The sequence below is a fragment of the Oryctolagus cuniculus genome, chromosome 3 (assembly GCF_051225735.1).
Source record: "Oryctolagus cuniculus isolate XC-2025 breed Fujian yellow rabbit chromosome 3, ASM5122573v1, whole genome shotgun sequence".
Lineage (NCBI taxonomy): Eukaryota > Metazoa > Chordata > Mammalia > Lagomorpha > Leporidae > Oryctolagus > Oryctolagus cuniculus.
In genome coordinates, this window is record NC_142869.1 from 7,020,238 (window position 1) to 7,041,409 (window position 21,172).

Consider the following 21,172-nt stretch of genomic DNA (forward strand, 5'->3'; position numbering starts at 1 on the left):
GTCCCCCACGTGGGTTCAGGGGCCCAAGCACTTGGGCCATCTTCCACTGCTTTCCCAGGCATTAGCAGGGAGCAGGATCGGAAGTGGAGCAGCCGGGACTTGAACCAGCGTCCACATGGGGTGGCGGTTTAAGCCGCCACGCCACAGTGCCAGCCGTTGTCGCCATCTCTGACTCACATGGTCCCGGGAGGAGCGCGGGCATTTCACCCCTGCCCAGGCTCTGCCCCCCAGCGCGGTGTGGCCTCACTCAGGCCCCGCCTGATGACCGTGAGTGCACTCCCGGGGCCAGGAGTCAACTGCGAGGGGTCACGCCCCGTCCTGCACTGCTGCAGCCGGGGTGGACATCCTCTGTCCTGAGCACTAACCCAGTCCTAGGCGCTCCGTCAGTTTCTCAGGTTCCCCCAGGCTCCCCTGCTGCAGGCCTGCTTCCTGTCTGTCCTTTCTCCATTTACGCCTCATTGTGGTGGGGTACAGCCTCCTGAGAGCCAAGGCACGGCACACAACTTTTTTTTTTTTTTTTAAGATTTATTTATTTGAAAGGCAGAGCCAGAGAGGGACAGAGGCAAGACTTCCATCCACTGGTTCATTCTCCACATGGCTACAACAGCCAGGGCTGGGCCAGTCCGAACCCAGGAGCCAAAAACTTCATCCGGGTTTCCCAAGTGGGTGCAGGGGCCCGAGCACCTGGGCCATCTTCTACTTTCCCAGGTGCATTAGCAGGGGTGTGGATCAGAAGTGGAGCAGGGGCTGTGCTGTGGTGTAGGGGGTATAGCCGCTGCCCACAATGTTTTGAGTCCTGGTTGCTCCACTTTTTTTTTTTTTTTTTTAGTTTTTTAAAATTTATTTGAAAGGCTTACAGAGAGGAGGAGAGGCAGAGAGAGAGAGAGAGAGAGAGAGAGAGAGAGAGATCCTTCATCCTCTGGCTCATTCCTCAATTGGCCAGAACGGCTGGAACGGCGCCGATCCGAAGCCAGGAGCCAGGAGCTTCTTCCGGGTCTCCCACGAGGTACAGGGGCCCAAGCACTTGGGCATCTTCCACTGCTTTCCCAGGCCACAGCAGAGAGCTGGATCGGAAGTGGAACAGGGGCTGGCACTGTGGTGCAGCGGGTTAATGCCCTGGCCTGAAGCACCAGCATCCCATATGGGTGCTGGTGGTGTGGGGACCCATGGGTAGGCCTACCAAGGGACCTCTGAGTTAAGGCTTGGCCTGGCAGCTGTGCTGAGTTTGCTAAAGCGGATGTTTTTAGTTTCAGTTGGGACGGTTCTTTCCACCGGATGTAACTGACTAAGAGGGACTTTCCAAAAAGGGTATAGAGCGTTGTAAACAACAAGATGGCTCGGAGGACCACACGAAGAGCCTGCCCACCGCGTGACATCTCATTTGATTGGCCCAGGAGCGCATGAACGCCGCGTTAACAGGCATCGGATTGGAGTGCTCCGTGCATGGGCTTTAGCCCGCTTCTGATTGGTTGGATTTTGTATATAAGTCGTACGCCGAGGAAGGAAGCGCTTTTTTTTCCTTCCTCCTTCCTTCCCCTCTACCTCTATCGCTGTTATTTTCTCTCTCATAATAAAAGTCTACGGAAGACCGATTAGCCGCGAGTAGCGTCGTTCCTTTGTGGGCAAGGGAGCGACAGATTTGGAACCTGGCTGCTCCTCTTCCAATCCAGCTCTCGGGGGGGCGGGGGGGCGCTAGCCAAGACTGTGTTCTGTTTCCTTCAGGAGCAGGCGCTGGCCGGGTTACTTCATCCCAAAGATGACCAGAAGTTCCAGTCACCCAGGGAGCTCGTGCATCCAGACTCCCTGTGGGGCCAGCAGGCTTGGTTGGGGGACCTCTGGAGTCAGATTATTCATTGTTCCCTTGGGACGGCAGAGCCCAGCCCATCTCTGGCCTGGCGGAGGGTGCCCCAGGGCTCGCTGGGCAAAGAGGACCGAGGTGGCAGCTAGCCCCAGCGCAGGGACCCCGCATGGGCAGGAGGCACCCGTGCTGGGCTCTGTGGAATGAGGGTGGGGTCAAGGGTGCAGCCGCCTCCTGCCCTGGCAGGACTCCAGCTTTCTCAGGGCTGGTACCCAGGGACCGCCCCACAGGGCCGTTCTCTCCCTGCTGCGGGGGGTGGGGCAGTGGAAGCGGGTGGGCGGGTCCCAAATTCTCTGCTCAGACGCCTGCAGGGGTAACTTCCGGCCGCCACACCCGTCGCAGGGCCAGCTGCACGGCCCTGGCTCCCTCACCCACGAAGCTCCCCCAGGCCTGCAGCTCCCCCAGGCCTGCAGGTCCCCTCCTGTGGGTGTTTACTTCCGGCCCCCTGCCTTCTCCCGGGTCCTCCCTCTTCCTGCTGTGCTCTGGGTCCCCGGGGGCAGACCACCCACTGTGGCCTTGAGCCACTCTTGTCCCTGCAGGAGCCCAGCCTCAGGGCAGTGCCATCCCCAGGGCTCTGCTGCACTGTCCCCATGCTGCCGGGAGCCCATTTGCACGGTGGCTGGCACCCGTCCCCAGGCGCCTTTCTGGCTCTTCCTCACTGGCCGCCCACGTGCTCTGGGGGCACCTGCAGAGGCTCCCCCTGCGGCTTCTCCCGCCTCCCGCCCCGGTCTGGGTCCCTGAAGCCAGCATCCTGCAGGCGACACTCTTGCTGCAGCCCAGGGTGCTCCAGGTCCTGAGGAGGCCAGGGACGCCGCCCACCGCTCCCAGTGAGAAGACACCTGCACAACCAGCTTTTACTCTGCCCTTATCCATTGTAACAGTGCTAGAAAATATTATCATTATCTTAATGTAACCTAAAGTGTAATCACATTAGCTTATTAGGCAACTAGTAGTAATAATAAGCAACGCTAAGTGTCTTTGAGCTAAGTAATCCAGAAACTATATTAAGTTGATTATCGTATCGTACACTCCCCCTTCCCTCCACCTGGCCAGATGTGACCCTGCCCTGACCACGTCCAGGAATGTAAAAGGGAGGTTTAAAGCTCGAGATAACAACCAGCCCCTACCCTGGAGTCGGAGGCAGGTGTCTATCAGAAGCGTCAACTTGATCTATAGCATTCCCCTACAGCCTGCTTGGACATGATGATAACAGCTCTGTACGAATTGGGCTCGGGGCTTCTCGGGGGCTTCCTCTCCTGGAGGCACAGAGAGGCCCGGGTTCGAACTCTAATTAAAACGACCCTGCTCCTTGCGGCGCCGGCACACCGGGTTCTAGTCCCGGTCGGGGCGCCGGATTCTGTCCCGGTTGCCCCTCTTCCAGGCCAGCTCTCTGCTATGGCCAGGGAGTGCAGTGGAGGATGGCCCAGGTGCTTGGGCCCTGCACCCCATGGGAGACCAGGAAAAGCACCTGGATCCTGGCTCCTGCCATCGGATCAGCGCGGTGCGCCGGCTGCAGCGGCGGCCATTGGAGGGTGAACCAACGGCAAAAGGAAGACCTTTCTCTCTCTGTCTCTCTCTCTCACTGTCCACTCTGCCTGTCAAAAAAAAAAAAAAAAAAAAAAAAAAAAGACCCTGCTAATTGGCTTCAACTTGGGTCTCTGGTGGTGTGATTTTCAGGGGACCTCGGACTGCGCGCAAACACCAGAAGGGCCGCCTCTGCCCCTTCTGAGCCGGGCCCACGGCACTCCAGGCACTCCCAGCCTCCAGGCCCCCAGCCCCTGTCACCAGGCGCGGTGATCTGTGTCTGAGCTGCCTCCCAGCGCCCTGTGCCCACGCTTCGAGCACACTCCCGCTCAGGGCTCAGGGCGGCCGGAGGAAGGAGTCCTCTCCGCTCTGCGTCCGCCCTCCGGTCCCCTTAGCGTGGGGCCACAGAAGGCGCTGTTCCGCGCCCGGAAGCCGTGGACACCTGGGCCTCCAAGAGTCAGGACGATCACTGGAGGAATCAACGAAGACAAAGACTCGGCCTCGGGCCGCCGGCTTGGACCACGTGCAGAGGGTGGGACGAGGGCAGGCACACTCCGCCCCCACCCCGTGGCTGTGTGGGCGTGGCTTCCGCCTGTGTCACGCGGGAGGCCCGCTCAGCGCTCTGCACTTGGGGCATCGCAGTCAGGAGAGCCTGGCGGAAGCGGATTGGAGCCCAGCGCGTGTCCGCAGCGCCCAGGCTCTGCGGGAGGCTCCTGGCGCCAGGCGCAGCCCGAGGCCTCCCTGGAGGGTGGGGCTGGGGCGGGGAGGGGGCGGGGAGCCGTGTGGCACGGAGCCGCCCTGGGCTCTGGGGCGGGGCCGGGAGGGCGGCAGGTGGCCGGCTGCCCGAGCTGGCTGGCCCTGCAGGAGCAAGGCCTGAGGGCGGGCAGAGACCCTTGCCACAGCGCCGCTGCCCTGAGGCACGCCCTCACTCCGGCCCCTGCGGGACGTCCCCCAGGACGGCGTTGGGTCTCCTTCACTGTGAAGACTCAGCTGAGCCGGCAACCCCGGGACTCCCCAGGTGCGAGGAAGGCGTGCCCGTCCCCGCTCCCCCGGGCGCCAGCGCGGGACCAGGCCTGGCGGTGTCGAGGCACGGACTTGGGTCTCGGGGTGCAGACGGCCCTCCGCGCTTGGCTGGTGGCGGGGTGGGCTCTGTCGTCCAGGACACGACACGTGGGGCCGGGCTGGGTGCAGCCACAGGCGCGGGGCAGCCGGCCTCTGCGTGTGACCAGCTGTCATAGCCAGGAGGCGGCACCGGCACCAACCTGCCAGGGGCCAGCTGGGGGGTGCCCAGCCGGGTCTCGCCCCTGGGGCACCGGCTGCCTGGCCGCCCGCGGTCACACCGGACAGCGTTTCACACTTGATTTTATTCCATGACACTGATTCGCTGAGGGCCCTTCCCCGGGCAGGGGCGGGCAGGGCCGCCTGGCAGAGGGGGCTGGCCTCCTGGGGGACCCAGGAAGTGCCGGCCTGGGTCCAGCCCCACCCTTCCCTTCCAGTTCATTTAAAAAAAAAACTGAGCTGCAAAATAAAATAAAACGGAAAAATAAAAGCAAACCCCTGAGTTGATTAAAACCAAATAAAAAGTCCCCTTTGGTGTGACAAGGTCCCGTCCTGTAGGCCGGCGGGCGGGGCAGCTGGCGGCTCAGTCCTCCTCCTCCTCGTCCTCCTCGGCCCGGGCTCCCTCGCCCCGCGGCCCCGGGCAGCCCTCGGCGCCGGGCCGCTTCAGGATGGCGCTGTACTTGAGGGCCGCGGCCTCCGCCTGCAGCACCACCTCCACGAGGCTGAAGACTGTGATGACCTGCGGCAGAGCGGGGCGGGGACGCGGGGGACGCGAGCTGTGGTCAGGGCCCAGCGCCGGCCCGGGCGTGCCACGTGCCTGTGTGCCCGTCCGTGAGGCGGACTGCGCCAGCACGAAGGCCACCGTGCTGGACACGCGGGGAGACGTGTGGCCTGAGAGGGTCGGGCTGGGCTCTGGGACACGGCTCTGCGGCCTCTGGGGAACACACTTTCATCAGGTGCCCAAAAGGACCCCAAATGAAGAAGCCCCGCGTGAGGGGGCAGGCAGTGTCGGAAAGCAGGACCGCGGGAGCCCGCGGGGCTGGGGACACTGCGGGTGCGCCTGGGGCCAGGAGGACGGGGCACAGCGGGGCTGGGGACGCTGCGGGTGCGCCTGGGGGCAGGAGGACAGGGCACAGTGGGGCAGGGGAGACCCTGTGGGCGCACCTGGGGGTGGGAGGACGGGGCACAGTGGGGCTGGGGAGACACAGCGGGGCTGGGGAGTCCCTGCGGGTGCGCCTGGGGCCAGGAGGACGGGGCACAGTGGGGCAGGGGAGACCCTGTGGGTGCACCTGGGGGCAGGAGGACGGGGCACAGCAGGGCTGGGGAGTTCCTGCGGGTGCGCCTGGGGGCAGGAAAACAGGGGCACAGCGGGGCTAGGGGGACACAGTGGGGCTGGGGCGCCCGCTGGGGGCAGGAGGACGGGGCACAGCGGGGCTGACCTGCTGCACCGGCTCCTGCTCGGGCTCCTCCGGCTCCCAGACGAGAGTGAGCTCCGGCTTCTTGCCCACCTTCTGGAAGTGGTGGGAGCGCAGGGCCAGGGCCTGGGGGTGCACACAGCAGCACCTCAGCCACAGGCTCCGGGCGCCGCCTCCGTGCCGTCCCCCCGGGTCACCCCTGGACAGCTGGAGGGAGCGCCCTGCCCTGTGCTCCCAGGCTGGCCTTTGCCCTCTTGGCCACCAGCCAGCATCAGGGAGGCCCTGCCAGGCCACCGTCCACGGGGGCGGGACCTGAGGGTGACCAAGCCCTGAGGGGCGGGGCTGCTCTGGGGGTCCTGCGTGCAGGGACCAGGCGGCTGGCGGCCCTGGTGTCGGGTGTGGAGGCTGCGGGGCTGCGCCCCCTGCTGGCGCTGGCTCTGTGAGCACCGGCCGAGGCTGGGCTGACTGAGCGCTGACCTGGACCTGAACTCCCCTCTGCTCAGTGGGCCCTGATTGCATCCAGCTGGACCGGGCTTTCTCCGACTCCATCTTATCAAGTCACCTTGGTCCGTGCTGCGTGCTGCGCTGTGCCCTCCTGAGCACTCTGGCCAGCAGGAGATTCAGCGCCGGGGCCAGGGGCAAGGCGGAGACCCGCTGACCACAGGGCCAGCTGCCACCGAGTCCCCTCGATGCTGGGGCAGGGGCCAGGCGGGGCCAGACCTCGGCCTGCTCTCCGGGAACCCCTCTGACCTTTCTCCTCCCTCGAGTTTCTGTAAAACACCCAGGCTTGCAGGCCCTGCCTGTGTCACTGAGTGTCCGTGTCCTCAGGAGGACCAGGCCTGACCTTGGCCTGCAGCCGCCTCCAGGGGGGCCCTGCTGGGCATCTGGGCAGTGCCCATCGGTGAGCTTGCTGTGAGGGAAGGGGGGCAGCCAGGGCTCCAAGCCCGTGGCCACTCTGTGCCAGTGTGGGCCACAGCTGAGTGAGGGGCTCAGCGTCCCAGCAGCGTGGGCAGGGACGGCAGAGATCTGTTAGCCCACTCTCCGTGCAAGTCTGCCAGCCGCAGGCCGCCCCGGGGCTGTGCTGAGTCCCGGGGAAGGGGCAGCTTCGCTGTGGCTCCCGCCCTGCCCCCGGCACTCACGTTACAGTAGATGCGCTTCTGCACCCCATAGCGTAGCACCAGCACGTCGAAAGCTTGGTTCAGGACACCCATGACCATGGCCTCCGACTCCAGGGGGCCGCACTCCTGCGGGCACAGCGCTCCAGCTGAGAGCAGGTGCGAGGCGGGCCGGGGTGGGGGTGGGGGTGGGGGAGGGGAGGGGAGGGCGCCCGGCTGGGGGCTGACCTTGACCAGGACAGCGAAGAAGAGGTTGGTGCTGAGCTCCTGCACGCGCTTGGCTGCCATGCGCCGATCGTTGCAGTGGCCGGCCTGCTTCTGCAGAGCCTCGGGCTCCACGTCGGGCGGCCCCCCGCAGCCTGGGAAGAGGGGGGTTCCTGGCAGGGTGCTGGTGTGCGGCCCAGGGCAGAGGAAGGTGGCTTGCTAGGGGCGGGGCCCTGCTGCTGCCTCTGTCCAGGCTGCGCAGAGAGCCCCGCTGTGGCTTCCCCAGCACCGTGCACAGAGGGCCAGTCTCCAGGCCTCCTTGGGCACAGTGGCACGCACTCTGGGGGCAGATGCAGGCTGCCCTGGCCCAGTGTGCCCTTACCTAGTGTGGCAGCCAGCAGGCGGTGCACGATGACGTCGGGGAAGCGGCGGATGGGGGAGGTGAAGTGCGTGTAGAGCGGCACGTTGAGGGCGTAGTGCCGGAACTGCTCCTGGTCGGGCAGCATCCCCGAGCAGAAGTACAGCGCCATCTGGGGACGCGGGACCCAGTCTCAGAGGCAGGCCTGGTGGCTGCTGGGAGGCCCAGAACCTGGCCAGGGGCAGACCTGGGGCAGGTCGGCCCAGCAGCTGCTGGCAGCGCGGCAAAGCCGGGCAGGTCCTCGGGGGCAGCAGCCATACTGCACATGGGCGCCAAGGGGCTGTGGCAAGGCTGGGCAGGGCCAAGGGATACGCAGGCCCCCTCCTGCTGAGGACACAGACGGTGGTGGCAGCACCGAGGACAGCACAGGCAGCCCCACCTCTGCTTGAAACAGGGCTGCTGGGGGGCCCCCGTCTCTCCTCCCTAATGGGACATCATGTCCTGCAGGCTGGTGCTCGCTAGGGCGTGTCACTACAGGGTTCCAGGACAGGTGTGGGCTGTCCCTTCAGCGTAGGACGGAGGTGGACAGGCACGCCTGTGGCCACGCTGGCCCACGCGGAGGCTCAGGAGGCTGTAGGTCTCTGATGATGCCAAGTCCAGCGCTGGAGTGGAAGACCCCCACCCCACCCTGAGCAAAGCAGCAGCCGGCTCCCGGGGCTCTCCCTTGGGCCCAGGCCCAGGGCCTTGCCTGGGGCGTGGCGGACATCTCCTTGGCCCTGACCTCTGCCTGGTAAAGGCTACACTTGCACCGCAGTACCTGTGTCCCCCAGTTCTTCACCCCACACCAGCCAAGGCGGCAGGTTGCTGGGCTGTCAGCCTCAGCTCACCCCGTCGCTGACTGCCTGGCCTTCCCTGGAGCTGAGACACAGAGATCTGAGTTCAGACGGCCTCTGACCAGGCAGGCGCCAGGATGAGGGTGCAGGGAGCATGCCCGGCTTCTGCAGGGCCCAGCACACACAGGGCCTGAGCCTTGGCCTGGGCCAAGCCCCTGAAGCTGTGCTCTCAGGTCCCCGAGCCGCGCCGGGGAGCAAGAGAACAGATTTCCCAAGATCCCCCTCCCCTCTCCCTCACACTCACGCCCTCCTGTGCGCTTGGCCAAACAGCCCGGAGGGCTCAGGTTTCTCTGCATCTTGGCCCTGGAGTCCAGGGCGCAGCTGGTGCCGACCCGCTCGGCTCCCTAACTCTGCTTCCCTTCCAGCCCCTGCTGGGCTCTGGGTTATGTCTGGGGCAAGTCACAGGGGAGGTGGCCGCAGCCTCCACTCCCAGCCATACTGGGGCTTTGTTCTCAGTGATGGCCCAGTTCCCCAGATGAGCTGGGGTGAGGAGGCAGAGGCCTGGCTAGCGGAGGTGTCTCGGGACGGTGGGATGGGAGGGACCGCGGCTTTCCCATCGGGACCAGCTGCCCTGGAACAGCCCGGGTCCTGTGTCAGCAGCTCGCTGGGCCCAGGCCTCTCCCTTCTGTGCTGGCTGCCACCACCCTGTCTGATCCCAGCTCCGCCCCGTCCACAGGGCTGGCAGAGGCGGGCAGCACACTCGGGTCACTCCCCGCCAGCAGGTTCTTGGGCAAAAGTGGCTCCTGAGGGCACTGGCCCGAGAGGTCCAGTCCTTTCCAGCCAGGGAGCCCCGGCGCTGGCTGGCCCTTGGCTGTGGAGGCTTCCAGAGACGGGGGACAGGACCCCGAGGCCCTGGGAGGGCACTGCCCAGGGGCTGCTGGGTCTCCTCTGCCAGCCCTGCAGGAGCCGGAAAGCAGCTGGGAGGGCGAGGTGGCCACGCACAGCCCCTTCGCTGTGGGTGTTCCCGGGGCTTGGTCGGGGGCAGACCGGGGACGGGGGACGGGGAAGGGCAGCCAGGCCTAAACGGCCCCGATGGTCCCATTCCTAGCAAAGCCAGGAGGCGTCAAGAAGGCAGCTGGGGCCGGCTGAGGCCACGGGATTCTCACGAACGGACTGGATGTGCTGAGCGCTGAGCGCTGGGAAGCTCCTCGTCACTCCTCTGGGCTGGGCTGGGCCCACAGCTGGCCCCGTCACCGCCTGCAGCTCCCGCCGGCCGCTGGAGTCGCCCCATTCCCAGGGCACTGGGCCAGGAGCAAGCCCACCCCAACCCCATTCTCTCCCACACAGGTGCGAGGCAGGTGCCACAGGCTGGGCACAGCTGCTCTGTGAACCCCGTTGTCCCCTCTGGGGTCCCTGGTCAACCTCAGGTCTATCTGGCAGGAGGCAGCGAGGCAGGCTCTCACGGCGCTGCCTGGGGACGTCCCGCTCTCCCCATAGTGCTCTGCTTCCCCAGAGGGGGCAGCCCTCTCCCCCCTGCCAGGTCCCCCGGCACAGACGTGTGTGGGGAGGTCGTGGGTGAGGCCCCCTTACCTGCATGGGCCGGGAGTACATGTTGGTGAGCACCTCCTTCCGGGCCAGGGAGTACTTGTCATCGCCAAATGTTTTGGTCAGACTTTTCTAGAAGCAAACCCAGAAACTGGTGTGAGGTATGGTCAGGCTTGGGGAGAGGCTGGTTTTGGGGAGGGAGGTCAGTGGTGGACTCAGCCCGCAGCCTGTGGCCCACCCTGGGCCTGAGACCTGCCCCTCCATGTCTAGCTGGCTGGCTGGACAGGCTGATTTCGCTGTGCCCACCGCCAGGCTCAGAGCTTGGGTGGGAAGGGTCGGTCTCTCCTGTGGAATGAGCCTCAGCCCCAGGAGGCCACGCTCCAGGCAGAAAGTGCCTAGAACCACTGCCATAGGCCCACTCCGGCTTCAGTATCCGGGCTCCCATGCCAAAAGCCTGGGGCCCAAGCCCAGCTCAGCCCTGGCCCCAGGACCCCTACCCACAGCCGGGCCTGCAGTGGAGTCCGTGCCCCTCCCCCACCAGGGCCTCTCCCCCAGGGCGTCCCCCCTGCCTGCCAGGGAGGTCTGGCTGAAAGGGAAGGGACCCCGGCGGGAGGTGGAGACAGCCATGGCCTTGGCCCCCAGCCGCCCGCGCACTGGCACTCACGTTGAGGGCGCCCGCCGAGCTGACGTCCACGGAGAGCCCCATCTGCTCGCAGAACTCCACCAGGTCACTGAGCATCTTGCTCTGGGGTGGAGGGTGCCGGCGCAGGAGAGCCCGGTCGGGGAAGGCCTGGTGGATCTTGTGGGCCACCGCCATGTTGGCTAGGAGCATGAACTCCTCCACAAGCCTGCAGGGACAGCGGGGCGCAGGTGACTTTCCCATCTCTCCTCCTGCCAGGCTCTCTCGTGCCGGGCGGGGGTCAGCGTAAAGAGCCCCGCCCCCCACCAGGTTTGTCGCCATGGTGCTTCCTCTCCAGCCCTGCTCTCGGCCCCCTGGTTTGCAGCGTGCACGCGGGCTCCCCTGCTGGCTGGTGGCCTGTCTCAGTGCCCACATTGGCCCCCTGCTCGCGTGTTCAGCGGGACCTCTGCAGGGTGGTTACACTCCCGGCACCCTTGGGGCTGCCCAGGCCTGTGCAGGGCTCCCTGGGGTGCGCGGCAGTGACGAGGAGCCCTGGGGGGCTGTCCCGTGTGGCACGGCAGCCTCCAGAGGAGGGTTTCTAAGTGGCAGGAGACAGGGACAGCCAGAGGGCACACGCTGTTGGGGTCAGACGGCCAGAGGGCACACGCCGTCGGGGTCAGACAGCCAGAAGAGTGACCCTTCTCGGAGCTCCCTCTCTCTCAATGGCTTCACTTGAGCATAAGAATCGGCAATAAGTATGAATGGACATGGCAAGGAGCGGGTAGAGGGCCGGGGACGGATGGGAGATGGCAGGAGTGGGCCAGCCCGCATCACACAGCCCCGAGGTCAGCCCCTGACCCGCTACTGGGGCGGGAGACCATGCTCTGCTTTCCCCACCTGGGGTTCCCTTGGCAGGACCCGAGTCACACACTCGTAGAAGAGCTGGTGCCTCGGGGCCGGCGCTGTGGCTCAGCAGGTAAAGCCTCTGCCTGCAACACTGGTATTCCATTTGGCACCAGTGGTGTCCTGGCTGCTCCACTTCCGATCCAGCTCTCTGCTATGCCCTGGGGAAGCAGCAGAAGATGGCTCAGGTCCTTGGACCACTGCACCCACGTGGGAGACCAGGAAGAATCTCCTGGCTCTGGCCTGACCTAGCCCTAACCATTGTGGTCCTCTGGGGAGTGAACCAGTGACTGGAAGATCTCTCTGTCTCTCTCTCTATGCCTTTCAAATAAATAAAATAAATCTGAACAAAAACAGCTGGTGCCTCTGGGAAGGGGGCTCGAGTGCCTCTTGGTGCCTGGTGGAGGGGACATACTGTGTGGGCAATCCTGCTCCCTGGGGAGACGGGGCCTAGGGGACCTGGCCAGCTCAGGGGACACTTGCCCCTCCTCCCTTCCCAGCCTGCAGCAGAGGCGAGGGAGGACGCTCTGTGACCTGGAGGTGTGGGTGGTTCTGCAGGGTCAACCCTGGGATCTGGCCAAGCTCTGGGGAAGAAAGGCAGCCACCTCGAGGGGGCCTCAGCCTTGGCTCTGCCCCGCCAGGGTGGGGGGCCTCAGCCTTGGCTATGCCCCTCCCTGGCGCTCCCTGGGGCGCAGCTGTCTCCTGGAGGAGCCCTCCCAGAACGGCAGGCCTGACCTGCAGAGGAGACACTGGCCCTGCACACTCGGCGTGGGGACGGCTTTAGGGGGCCCCACGGCCCACAGCAGGTAGGGTCAGTTTGGCCACGTGACTGCAAGGGTCAGGTCCCAGGTGGCCCTTACGCCATGTGGGAGACCCAGCATGTGCAAGGAGGGGCTTCTGTGTTCCCCTCTGAGTTGTAGTAACAGCCTTTCAGCTGGCCGCCTGCACACCACCTCCCAGTGTGTCCCTATGCCCACCACCTCCTGCGGAAAACCCTTGGGTTCAAGCACCTTAACCAAGCACCACGTCTTCTGAGATGAGGTCTGGATCCGCCTCCACCACGTTCTCACTGTGGGACCCGGAGCAAGTCCCAGGCCCCTCCCGAGCCTCCTCCCCACACCGAAGACAGGATTAGCAGCAGCACCTGGCCACAGGGCTGTGGCTGGGCTACGTGGAGATGACAGACCCCTGCCCTCACGTCCAGGCGTTCTGTCCCTGGGGTCTCGCCAGCTATGTGATTCGCACCCCTGCCACTTCCCAGCCTTGCTGAAGTCCTGCCCAGCCCTGCTGGTCACCCGTGTCACACCCAGCACCGCTGCACTCTGCTGAAGTGGATTTCACACCAGCTCCTGTCCACCCGAGAGGAGCCCCGGGCACTGCAGGAAGAAGTGAGACACGCCTGAGTGCTCAGGTTTCCACATCTGTGCCCTCACCCACCCGACAAACACTACCAAGCGCAGGCCTGCTCCTGGCCCTTCCTCCCCACGCAGTCAGGAATCCTGCGGCATCAGCACCGTCTGTCCCTGGGGTGAAGACGGAGCACCTGTGACCTCAGGGCTGACCCAGGCTGCACTTGGTGAGCCAGGCCGGCAGGTGGCAGCACAGGCCCACAGCAGCAGCACTGCTGCCCCCTCCCCTGCAATGGCCAGAGGAGCCTCCCCAGCAGAGCCAAGCGCCCACGGTCTCCAGTAAGGACAAGTACAAGGACAGAGGGAAGAGACAGGGAGATTCCCCCCGCCCAAGCCAGGAGCCCAGCCAGTGACAACAGATCCCAGGCAAGCCACTTTTCCAGGGACTCCGCTCCATCCCTGGGCCACAGTCACACAGGGCCACAGTCACTGAACGTCTCAACGGAGAAAAAAATATACGTGCTTGTTAACCTTGAAAACAAAACCTGCTTTAGCAGGTCCCGCGGAGTGTCTGGGTCTCCACTTGCCTCTGCATCCCCCGCGCCCCCTGCCGCCGTGGGGTGGGAGTTAAGAGCAGCCGGTGGAACGCTCTCCCAGTCTGGAGGAATCAAGCGTAACTCCAAGCGCCCAAGTCGCCAGCAGGGAGATGGCTGATTCCCGGGAGCTGACAAGGCTCATTACTGATCTAGGACAGCTGGGGGGCCTTTCCCCACACCCCAGCAGTCCTTCCAGTTCTGTCCCCGCAGGTGGGAGAGGGAGGTGCGCAGAGGCAGGGCCTGGCCAGCGCCTGGGCAGTCGGGCCTTCGGAAGCTGGAAAGCGGGTCCCCAGGGCAGCTGGGGGCAAGAGGGCCGAGCACAGCCATGCCGCTAGAAGTTCCACTTGGTTCCACTGAGTTCAGGCTTTGCACCCCCCTACCCCCCCGCAAGTCGGTTCTGAGCGCCACAGCAGGGAGAACAGGTCTGAGCAGCTGAGCAGCCGGAGGTGGGTGTCACTGCTCCCTTCAGGGGACAGCAAAGGGTCTCTCCAGGCTCACAGCCTGGATCTCTGGGGTCAATTCCCTGGGCAGGCCAGCAGGGGGCCCCCAGCACCTGCGTTCTGCAGGACCTGGGACGTGGCACCAGCAGCTTAGAACCCAGGAACTTGTGGGCAGGAAAGAGCTTACAGTTTATAAACTCTGGCCCTGCAGCCCTGGGTCCAGGGGTCTCTGGGCTCCCATTCACACTTCTTCCTTAGCCAAAGCTAGCACGGGGGCTGAGGAAATCAAACAGGTTCTGAGCCAGCACAGGGTGACGGGGCGGGGGGCCCCGATAGCTGACCCCCTACTGCCTCCCTCTTTTGGGGACTATGTGCACAGGCCCAATGGCCAAACCTCAGATGACACTCACGCTGTCCGGGGTGGTTAGGGCACACTGAGGGGAGCCAACACCACGCCCTGGGGCGGAAGGGGCGCCAGGCCCGTGTAGGGGCGGAGCCTGCCTCTGGCTTTGCTCCCTTGGTCTTGGCACCTGCCCTTAGCCGGAAGACCCTCCTGCCCCGGTCACAGCACGCGCAGGTATGAGATCACGCAGGCCTACTGGGGAGCGGGTTCTGGGCTCAGCCACCGCCTAACAACTGCTCTCTACAGGGGCTCAGACGTGGCCGCTGGCCAGGATCACCTTCCAGAACTGCAAGCTAAGCCCTCAGAGACGGAGCTGGAGCCTCCATCGCAGCTTGGCATCTGCTGAGCATCTGGGGCCGTGAGCCGCCGGGGCCCCACAACTCTGGAGGTCTGGTAGGGCTGTGCTGTGACAGACGGCTGGGTGGCACGGCCAGAGCCAAGGGCACAGGATCCTGGCACTCACTCCACCTGCAGCATCTCCTACCAGTGCTCTGGGCCCCAGCGGGCTGTGGGGAGACCAGGGTGGGGGAAGGGCAGGTGTGAGGGGCCCAGCAAAGCTCTGGCCCCACTGTGGCAGACAGCAAGAGATGGGCGGACGGACACACACACGTGAACACACGTGCACGTGTGCACACACACGGCAAAGACAGCTTTCCAGAACTGTGTTTCCCAACATGCATTGTTACTTAAAGAACAATGGCTAGGTATACCTGAAGCGCTGGCCGTTATCCACCACCTTTAAGATACTAAGTGCGCCCTGACCTCCCAAGGAGTGCCTGGATGCGGATCCCTGCTCCGCCATGCCATCTGGAGAGGCAGGAGAGACCAGTGGTTACTCCCCAGCAGCTGGCTTGCAACCCCCGCTCTGCACTTGCTGCGTGGATTCAGACACATTTCCGAACCTCTCTGAGTTCATCTGAGAGGCAGGGATGCAGTGTGCTAGTGCCTGATCATAAGCAAACACATCATCTTCTTACATCTATCGTGCGCGACTGGCCCGAGTGTCTCAACTCTAGGACTTGGGCTAAATCCTCAGCCCCAGCAAGGTTTCTAGAAACTTCTCCTGCCCGCCCACAATGCCACCCCCCATCCAGGATTCCATCTCTTCACCTACAAACAGCGACCTTCCTTCTTCACACCAAACCCGGTCCCGTCCCCTCCCGCCGGGCACTGAGGTCCAGGCCCTCTCTGTTCTCTCTCCCTCCCACCCCTAAATTCTCACGGCCCTCCTGGCTTTGGGCCTTTGCACAGCTGCTCCCATGGCCTGGAATCTCGGGCCGCTGGCTTCCCACTTCTTTTCTCTGGGTGGCTCATCCTCCCGGAGGGCAGGATAAGGGCCACCCTGGCTGCTTCCTTGGAATACCCTCTGCGCCCCATCCCAGAATTCGGCCCCCCCGACCAGGGGCTCTGCCTCCTGCCCATTCCGATGCTGTGGACTCTGGCAGAATGAAGGCTGCTGGGCCGGCACCCAGGCTCCAGTGTGCCTGTTGGGAGGGCTGGGGGCCCAGCGCTCACCTGTACGCTCCTGACCCCCACTGACAGTTGGGAAGGACTGAGCACGTCTCGAGCCTGGCCGAGGTCGCTTCCTGCTCTCTCTGCCCTACCCCCCGTGCTGGACCAAGCACACGTCTCCACTTCAAACAAGATCGGGACAGGGTTACTGAAAACCCCAGAGCCAGCAGGCTCCGCCCGTCAGGGCCCGTGGCTGTTTGTTCTCACACTCACTTTCAAACCTCGGCGTGCTGCCGCGGCCTCACTGCCACAGCCCTGCCAATCACGTGCCCCTGCTGCCCTGGGTGGGGGATGCTCAAGGGAAACAGACCCCCACCCCGAAACACACACACGGGGCAGTCTGTGTGCCCTCGGTGGCACCCTGGGCACCGCTGCCACCACAGCGCCCCAGGAGAGGGTGTCCAGGTACAAGAGAAAGGCCAAGAGCTGGCAAGGGGCAGGGAAATGTCTCACACGGAAGGGATGAACCAGCAACAGCGGCAGGCACAGAACCAAGGGCAGCAGGCACGTTTGGAAAATGACTTGGGGGCCGGCCCGCCCCGGGAAAAGTAGGGAGGGCATAGGGAGGGCTCACAGCCGCCTGGGCCGCCTGGGCCAGGATCTGGACTTCATGTGCGCCGGGGAAGCTGTGCACAAGGGACGGACATTCAAAGGGACGTTAAGCAAGACACAGTGACGGAGCCAGGGGCCAGAGGCAGGGCTCAGCTGGGGATGGCTCCGGCCTGAGGCTTGCAGGTGGGCAGGAGGTGGAGGTAGGGCGGAAGGACACAAGGGGCTCCCTAGGCAGATGGGAACTTCTGGGCAGGGGTGCGGGAGTGCGCTGTGTTGTGAGGCTGAGGTAAGGCAGGTGGTCACAGGCCCGGGAAGGGCCCCTGGAGGTGGCAGGTGGCCCTGCAGAAGCGGGGGGGGGGCGGCTCTGGGGACAGCGGCAGTCAGTCCACGGAGGCTGAGGAGGGCCTAGGGGAGGCTTTCTGGCTGCTGTTCAAGTGTTCCGAGGACCTGGAGGTCTCAGAGGCTGAGATGCCATCGCAGACGGTCTGCCGGCTGCCAGCATCAGGAGGCGGCTCCCGCTGGGGAGCGAGGCCCGCTGGGGCCCGGCCATGTCAGCAAAGGCTGCTGTCTCCTGACTGTGCCCCAGGGGCCCGGCCACAGACCCTGTGTTCCCTGCGCCCCTCGCTCGGCCATCCGAGACGAGGACGAGACGGGCAAGCGCCTGTGGGCCTGGGCACAGGAGAGACGAGACAGGAAGCTTTGTTCCGCCAGGTCCCACAGGGGCCACCTCACCATGGCCTTCCGCAGGGACAGCCTCCGGGAGCCAAGGCGTGGTTCCCACTCAGGGCAGCTCTGTTCCCCTCAGCTGGGCACAGTCCCCAGCCCTAGAACTCAGTGGCTCCAGAGGAGCAGAGGGAGCGGGCCTGGTCGTGGGCTCTCCTGAGGCCTGGCCGTGCTGCCGAGGGCGGGCCTGCTCCTGCCGCAGCCTTCGCGCCCCCTGCCCCGGCTGCCATCTCCTCTGCACTGGGCCTCTGACGGTGCTGCCTATCCTGATGCACTCCACCAGCGAAATGGCCTGCTGTGCCCAGAGCTCTCTCAGCTCAGGGCCCACCCGGGCCAGGGCAGGGCAGCATGGCTGGTGCCCAGACCTGAGGCTGCCTCCATTCTCCAGAGAGCAGAACCCCGTGTGATACAAGAACAGCCTCTTCGGTCCTCAGCCACCAGGGATATTTGATAAGCATTGCTCCCAGGGGCCGGCACTGTGGCATAGCGGGTAAAGCTGCTGCCTGCAGTGCCGGCATCTCACATGGGCACCAGTTCAAGTCCTGGCTGCTCTACTTCCAATCCAGCTCCCTGCTATGGCCTGGGAAGGCAGTGGAAGATGCCCGAGTCCTTGGGCTCCTGCACCCACGTTGGAGACCCGGAAAAAGCGCCTGGCTCCTGGCTTCGGATTGGCGCAGCTCCAGCCATTGCGGCCGATTGGGGAGTGACCCAGCAGATGGAAGACCTCTCTCTCTCTGTCTCTCCTCTCTCAGTGTAACTCTGAATTTCAAATAAATAAATCTTAAAAACAAAACAAAACAAAGAATTGCTCCCAGCCGGGCTCAAATGCACTTCCTCCAAAGAGCAAATTTCTCACATGGGTACCTCCTCTCTGGGGGCGTGGGAGCCCTGGGGTGCAGGCAGCTGCTGGGCCTGTCACAGGAGCGTGCAGCCCCTTCTCCAGGGCTGAGCAGCCCGTGGGGGACCCGCTGCTCTCCCTGCGGCCCCAACCTGAGTGCAGTGCGGTGGCAAAGTGCCAGGGCTCCCGGCAGCAGGGCGGGAGGGGCACCACACTGCGGGCTGCAGGGGACGGGAGACTTTCAAAGCTGCTTGTTGTAGCTTTCTCCTGGGCCAGGCCAGGGTGGAGCTGGTGGCCTGGGAGCTGGAGAGTGCAGGCCTGCAGGGAGGGGGCTGCAGGCAGAGCCTGGGGGGCCTCAGAGGGAACTGACTGCTGGGCGCCCACCCACAGCTGTGCCATGCGCCCTGCTGCAGGCCTCCAGGCCGCGGGTGCTGTGGCCGCGGAGCCAACCGCAGGTCGCAGCTCGGGCCTCTCGCTGACCCCTCTCCTCCCGGGCTTGCTGCAACCTGCTGAAGGGTTGGCCATTCCCAGGAAACCACAGGGAGATGAATGGGGCCTGGAAAACCCCAGAGGAGCAGGCCTCTGGAGCCAGACATAACAGGCCCTGCGGGTGAGCCGGAGCCAGGTTTCCTATTCCGCGAGGCCCAGTCCACCCTTGCTATAGGTCCGGCAGGCGGGGCCCTGCCGCAGCAGGCACGTCTCAGCTGCTTGCTTTTCTAGCACGAAAGGAAGTCTCCAGAGGCTAGCCCTCGGGTCCCAGCAAAGGCAGGCCCGGCGGCTGCGGGAGGGAGGGGCAGAGCGCAGAAACCCTTTGTCAGCGTAAAGCTAGCTGGGGAGCCTGCTCCCTCCCAGGCTCGCTCCCTGCACGGAGGCGCAGGGCAGCAGCAGCGCAGCTTGGGCTGCACAGCCTTGTGGAGCGGGGCAGTTGGGGCCCGCTGGCTCCCTGACGGTGCTGACACATACACCCTTCTCCAGCGCCAGCGACTGCCCAAGTGGAACTGGCCCCACAGCAGAGCCGGCGTGGCTCAGCCATCGCGCAGAGCAAGCCGGGCCCCCGCTGGCTCTGCTGCCCTGCTCGGGCTGGCGTTCCCTTTCACGCTCTGTAGCCCTGGACCAAAACCAGCTTGGACAAGCCGGGTGGGGCACCTGTGCCCTCCCTCACCGCAGGAGGGATCGACTTTAATTTTCCAGTTAGGCTCTGGATGCTGTTATCCAAGGGAGAAGAGCACTGTGGATGCACAGTCTCTATCTCACACTCACACACACACACGCACACACACACACACAAAGACAGCTAGGTGAGACAGAGAGGAAGCTGGTGCTGTCCTCACATGCTTATCTGCAAGTGTGACCCCCCACCACCACTACGTAGCCTCTGCCAACGGGCAAGTGACGAGCAGCCCCCCCGGCTTCTCCCGGGGAGAAGCTTTGCTCTGCACGAACTGCACACTTCGCACACCTCTGAAAGGTGCTCCCGCCCCCGCAGCTGCAGGGGAGCAGGTGCCCCCGGCCACGCGGCCACTGAAGGCAGCAAGGAAACAACCGTGACTGGCCCCAGCCAGGCTCTGCCCGCTTTCCCATTCACTCCCGCAGATCCTCCCCGGGGAGGGGCGCTCTGTAAAGTCGCAGAAGGTGACCGGGTGGCTCTCCTGCCGCAGCTCGGTCCCTGGACATGGTCTCCTGACATGGCCTTTGGGACTCTTGGCTCTGTTCTCCACCTCCAACTGTTGCTGGGGGAGGGGCTGCCAGGGTAGCCGCAACCCATGCTCGCCTGATAAGTAGAGGAAAAGCCAGTGGGTTTATAGGGTTTTCTGGAATGGGCGAAGGGGAGTTCTGCAGGAGTAGTGGCTCCTGAGCCATCGACAAGGGCTCTGGACTCCGCGCCATTCCAGGGCAGGGGCTTCCTCCCAGCCAGGCTCGGGCAAGCCCAGGGGCGTGGCACCTGCACGTCTGTGAAATGACTTGCGTGAGATTCAAGGGCACCCAGGAAGGGACTGGAGGGTCCCCTTCTGAAAAGCACGAAGCTTCCATGCAGGGCACACATGATCAGGGCCTGCAGAGGCCATGGGGAACCTCGTGAGTGGACCGCCTGGGACGGCAGGGCTGGCGGAGGCTTGGCTCACGGAGTGGCCCTGGCGTGGGTGCAGTGAGCTGCCGTGGGCTGTGGCAATCAGTAGGAGAGCCCCCATGATGGTTCCTTAATCCACACTGGCTCCAAACCCAAGCCACAGCCTGACTTCCTGTCTGCACCTGTCCCAAGGCTGGGACAAGGCAGGAGAGGTGGCGGAGCAGGGAGAGTGTGCACTGGCGTGGGGACACGGTCAGGGCTGATGGAGCCGGCAGAGCAGCCGGGGAAGCTCCTGGCCCCGCTGTTCAGACTGCCCGGCTCTGACCCAGCACCTGTGGGGCTTCTCGTCACTTGCCTGTTGGAAGTGGCTACATAGCGAAGATGGGGTCACACTTCCAGCTAAGCGTGTGGGGGCAGCACCAGCTTCCTCAAACAGCACAGCCCGTGAAGCCTTCTGGGAAACCATCAGCGCTCCTCCGTTCTCCCCGGCTCACAAGGCCGAGCTGAGGGCCACAGCCAGGGGCGCTACGTGGTTGGGACCCGGGGGACTGGAGCCAGGGTGCTGATGGGAGGTTCTCCTGCTCCCTGCTTCGCTGCACTCTGCTCCAGTCCAGCCCAGAGGGGCCCAGGGAGCGTGCTCAGAGACCTCCTCCACGGCGCCTCTCGGGCCTGGCCACCTCCTCGCTCCTACAGTGCAGTCTTGGCGTCAGGGTGCCACCCGTCCACACCCGTGATCACCTCACTCGAGGAAGTGGGCACAGGGTTTCTCACTAGCACCAGACCCAGGACTGTGGCCTGCCCCTGAGGCCACGCAGGCACCCGGGGTGGGGGGCCGGGCATCTGCGGCGGTCTGCCACAGTGCTACCATCCTTCCTCCTCTGACGGGCAAAGGCCACAGCAGAACACAGCTGAGCTTCTTCACAGGCGGTTCTGGCCAGGCCGGAGGACCAGCTGCAGCCCTCCAGGCCCCTCTCGGGGGAGGGAGAGACCCTGCTCAGCCCTGCAGGCCCCTCTCCGGGGGAGGGAGGAGACCCTGCTCAGGCCTGCAGGCCCCTCTCGGGGGAGGGAGGAGACCCTGCTCAGCCCTGCAGGGCCCTCTCGGGGGAGGGAGAGACCCTGCTCAGGCCCTGCAGGCCCCTCTCAGGGGAGGGAGGAGACCCTGCTCAGGCCCTCCAGGCCCCTCTCGGGGGAGGGAGAGACCCTGCTCAGCCCTGCAGGCCCCTCTCGGGGAAGGGAGAGACCCTGCTCAGCCCTGCAG

At 64.7% G+C, this 21,172-nt stretch overlaps 1 protein-coding gene across 13 annotated transcripts in view; it reads right to left on the minus strand.

The window, feature by feature from the left end:
- Positions 1 to 4,731: 4,731 nt before the first annotated feature.
- The window catches only part of DIS3L2 (DIS3 like 3'-5' exoribonuclease 2), a 385,610-nt gene continuing 369,169 nt past the window's right edge, over positions 4,732 to 21,172 (minus strand). For all 13 annotated transcript variants that reach the window (XM_070070055.2, XM_089329724.1, XM_089329727.1 and 10 more), the window contains 7 exons: positions 10,576 to 10,759; positions 9,957 to 10,043; positions 7,558 to 7,705; positions 7,200 to 7,330; positions 6,996 to 7,100; positions 5,881 to 5,982; positions 4,732 to 5,180 (listed from right to left, as the gene is read on the minus strand). In XM_070070055.2, the coding sequence (XP_069926156.1) occupies positions 5,025 to 5,180; positions 5,881 to 5,982; positions 6,996 to 7,100; positions 7,200 to 7,330; positions 7,558 to 7,705; positions 9,957 to 10,043; positions 10,576 to 10,759 (913 nt within the window). In that variant the 3' untranslated portion in view covers positions 4,732 to 5,024. The remainder of the gene's footprint in view (positions 5,181 to 5,880; positions 5,983 to 6,995; positions 7,101 to 7,199; positions 7,331 to 7,557; positions 7,706 to 9,956; positions 10,044 to 10,575; positions 10,760 to 21,172) is intronic.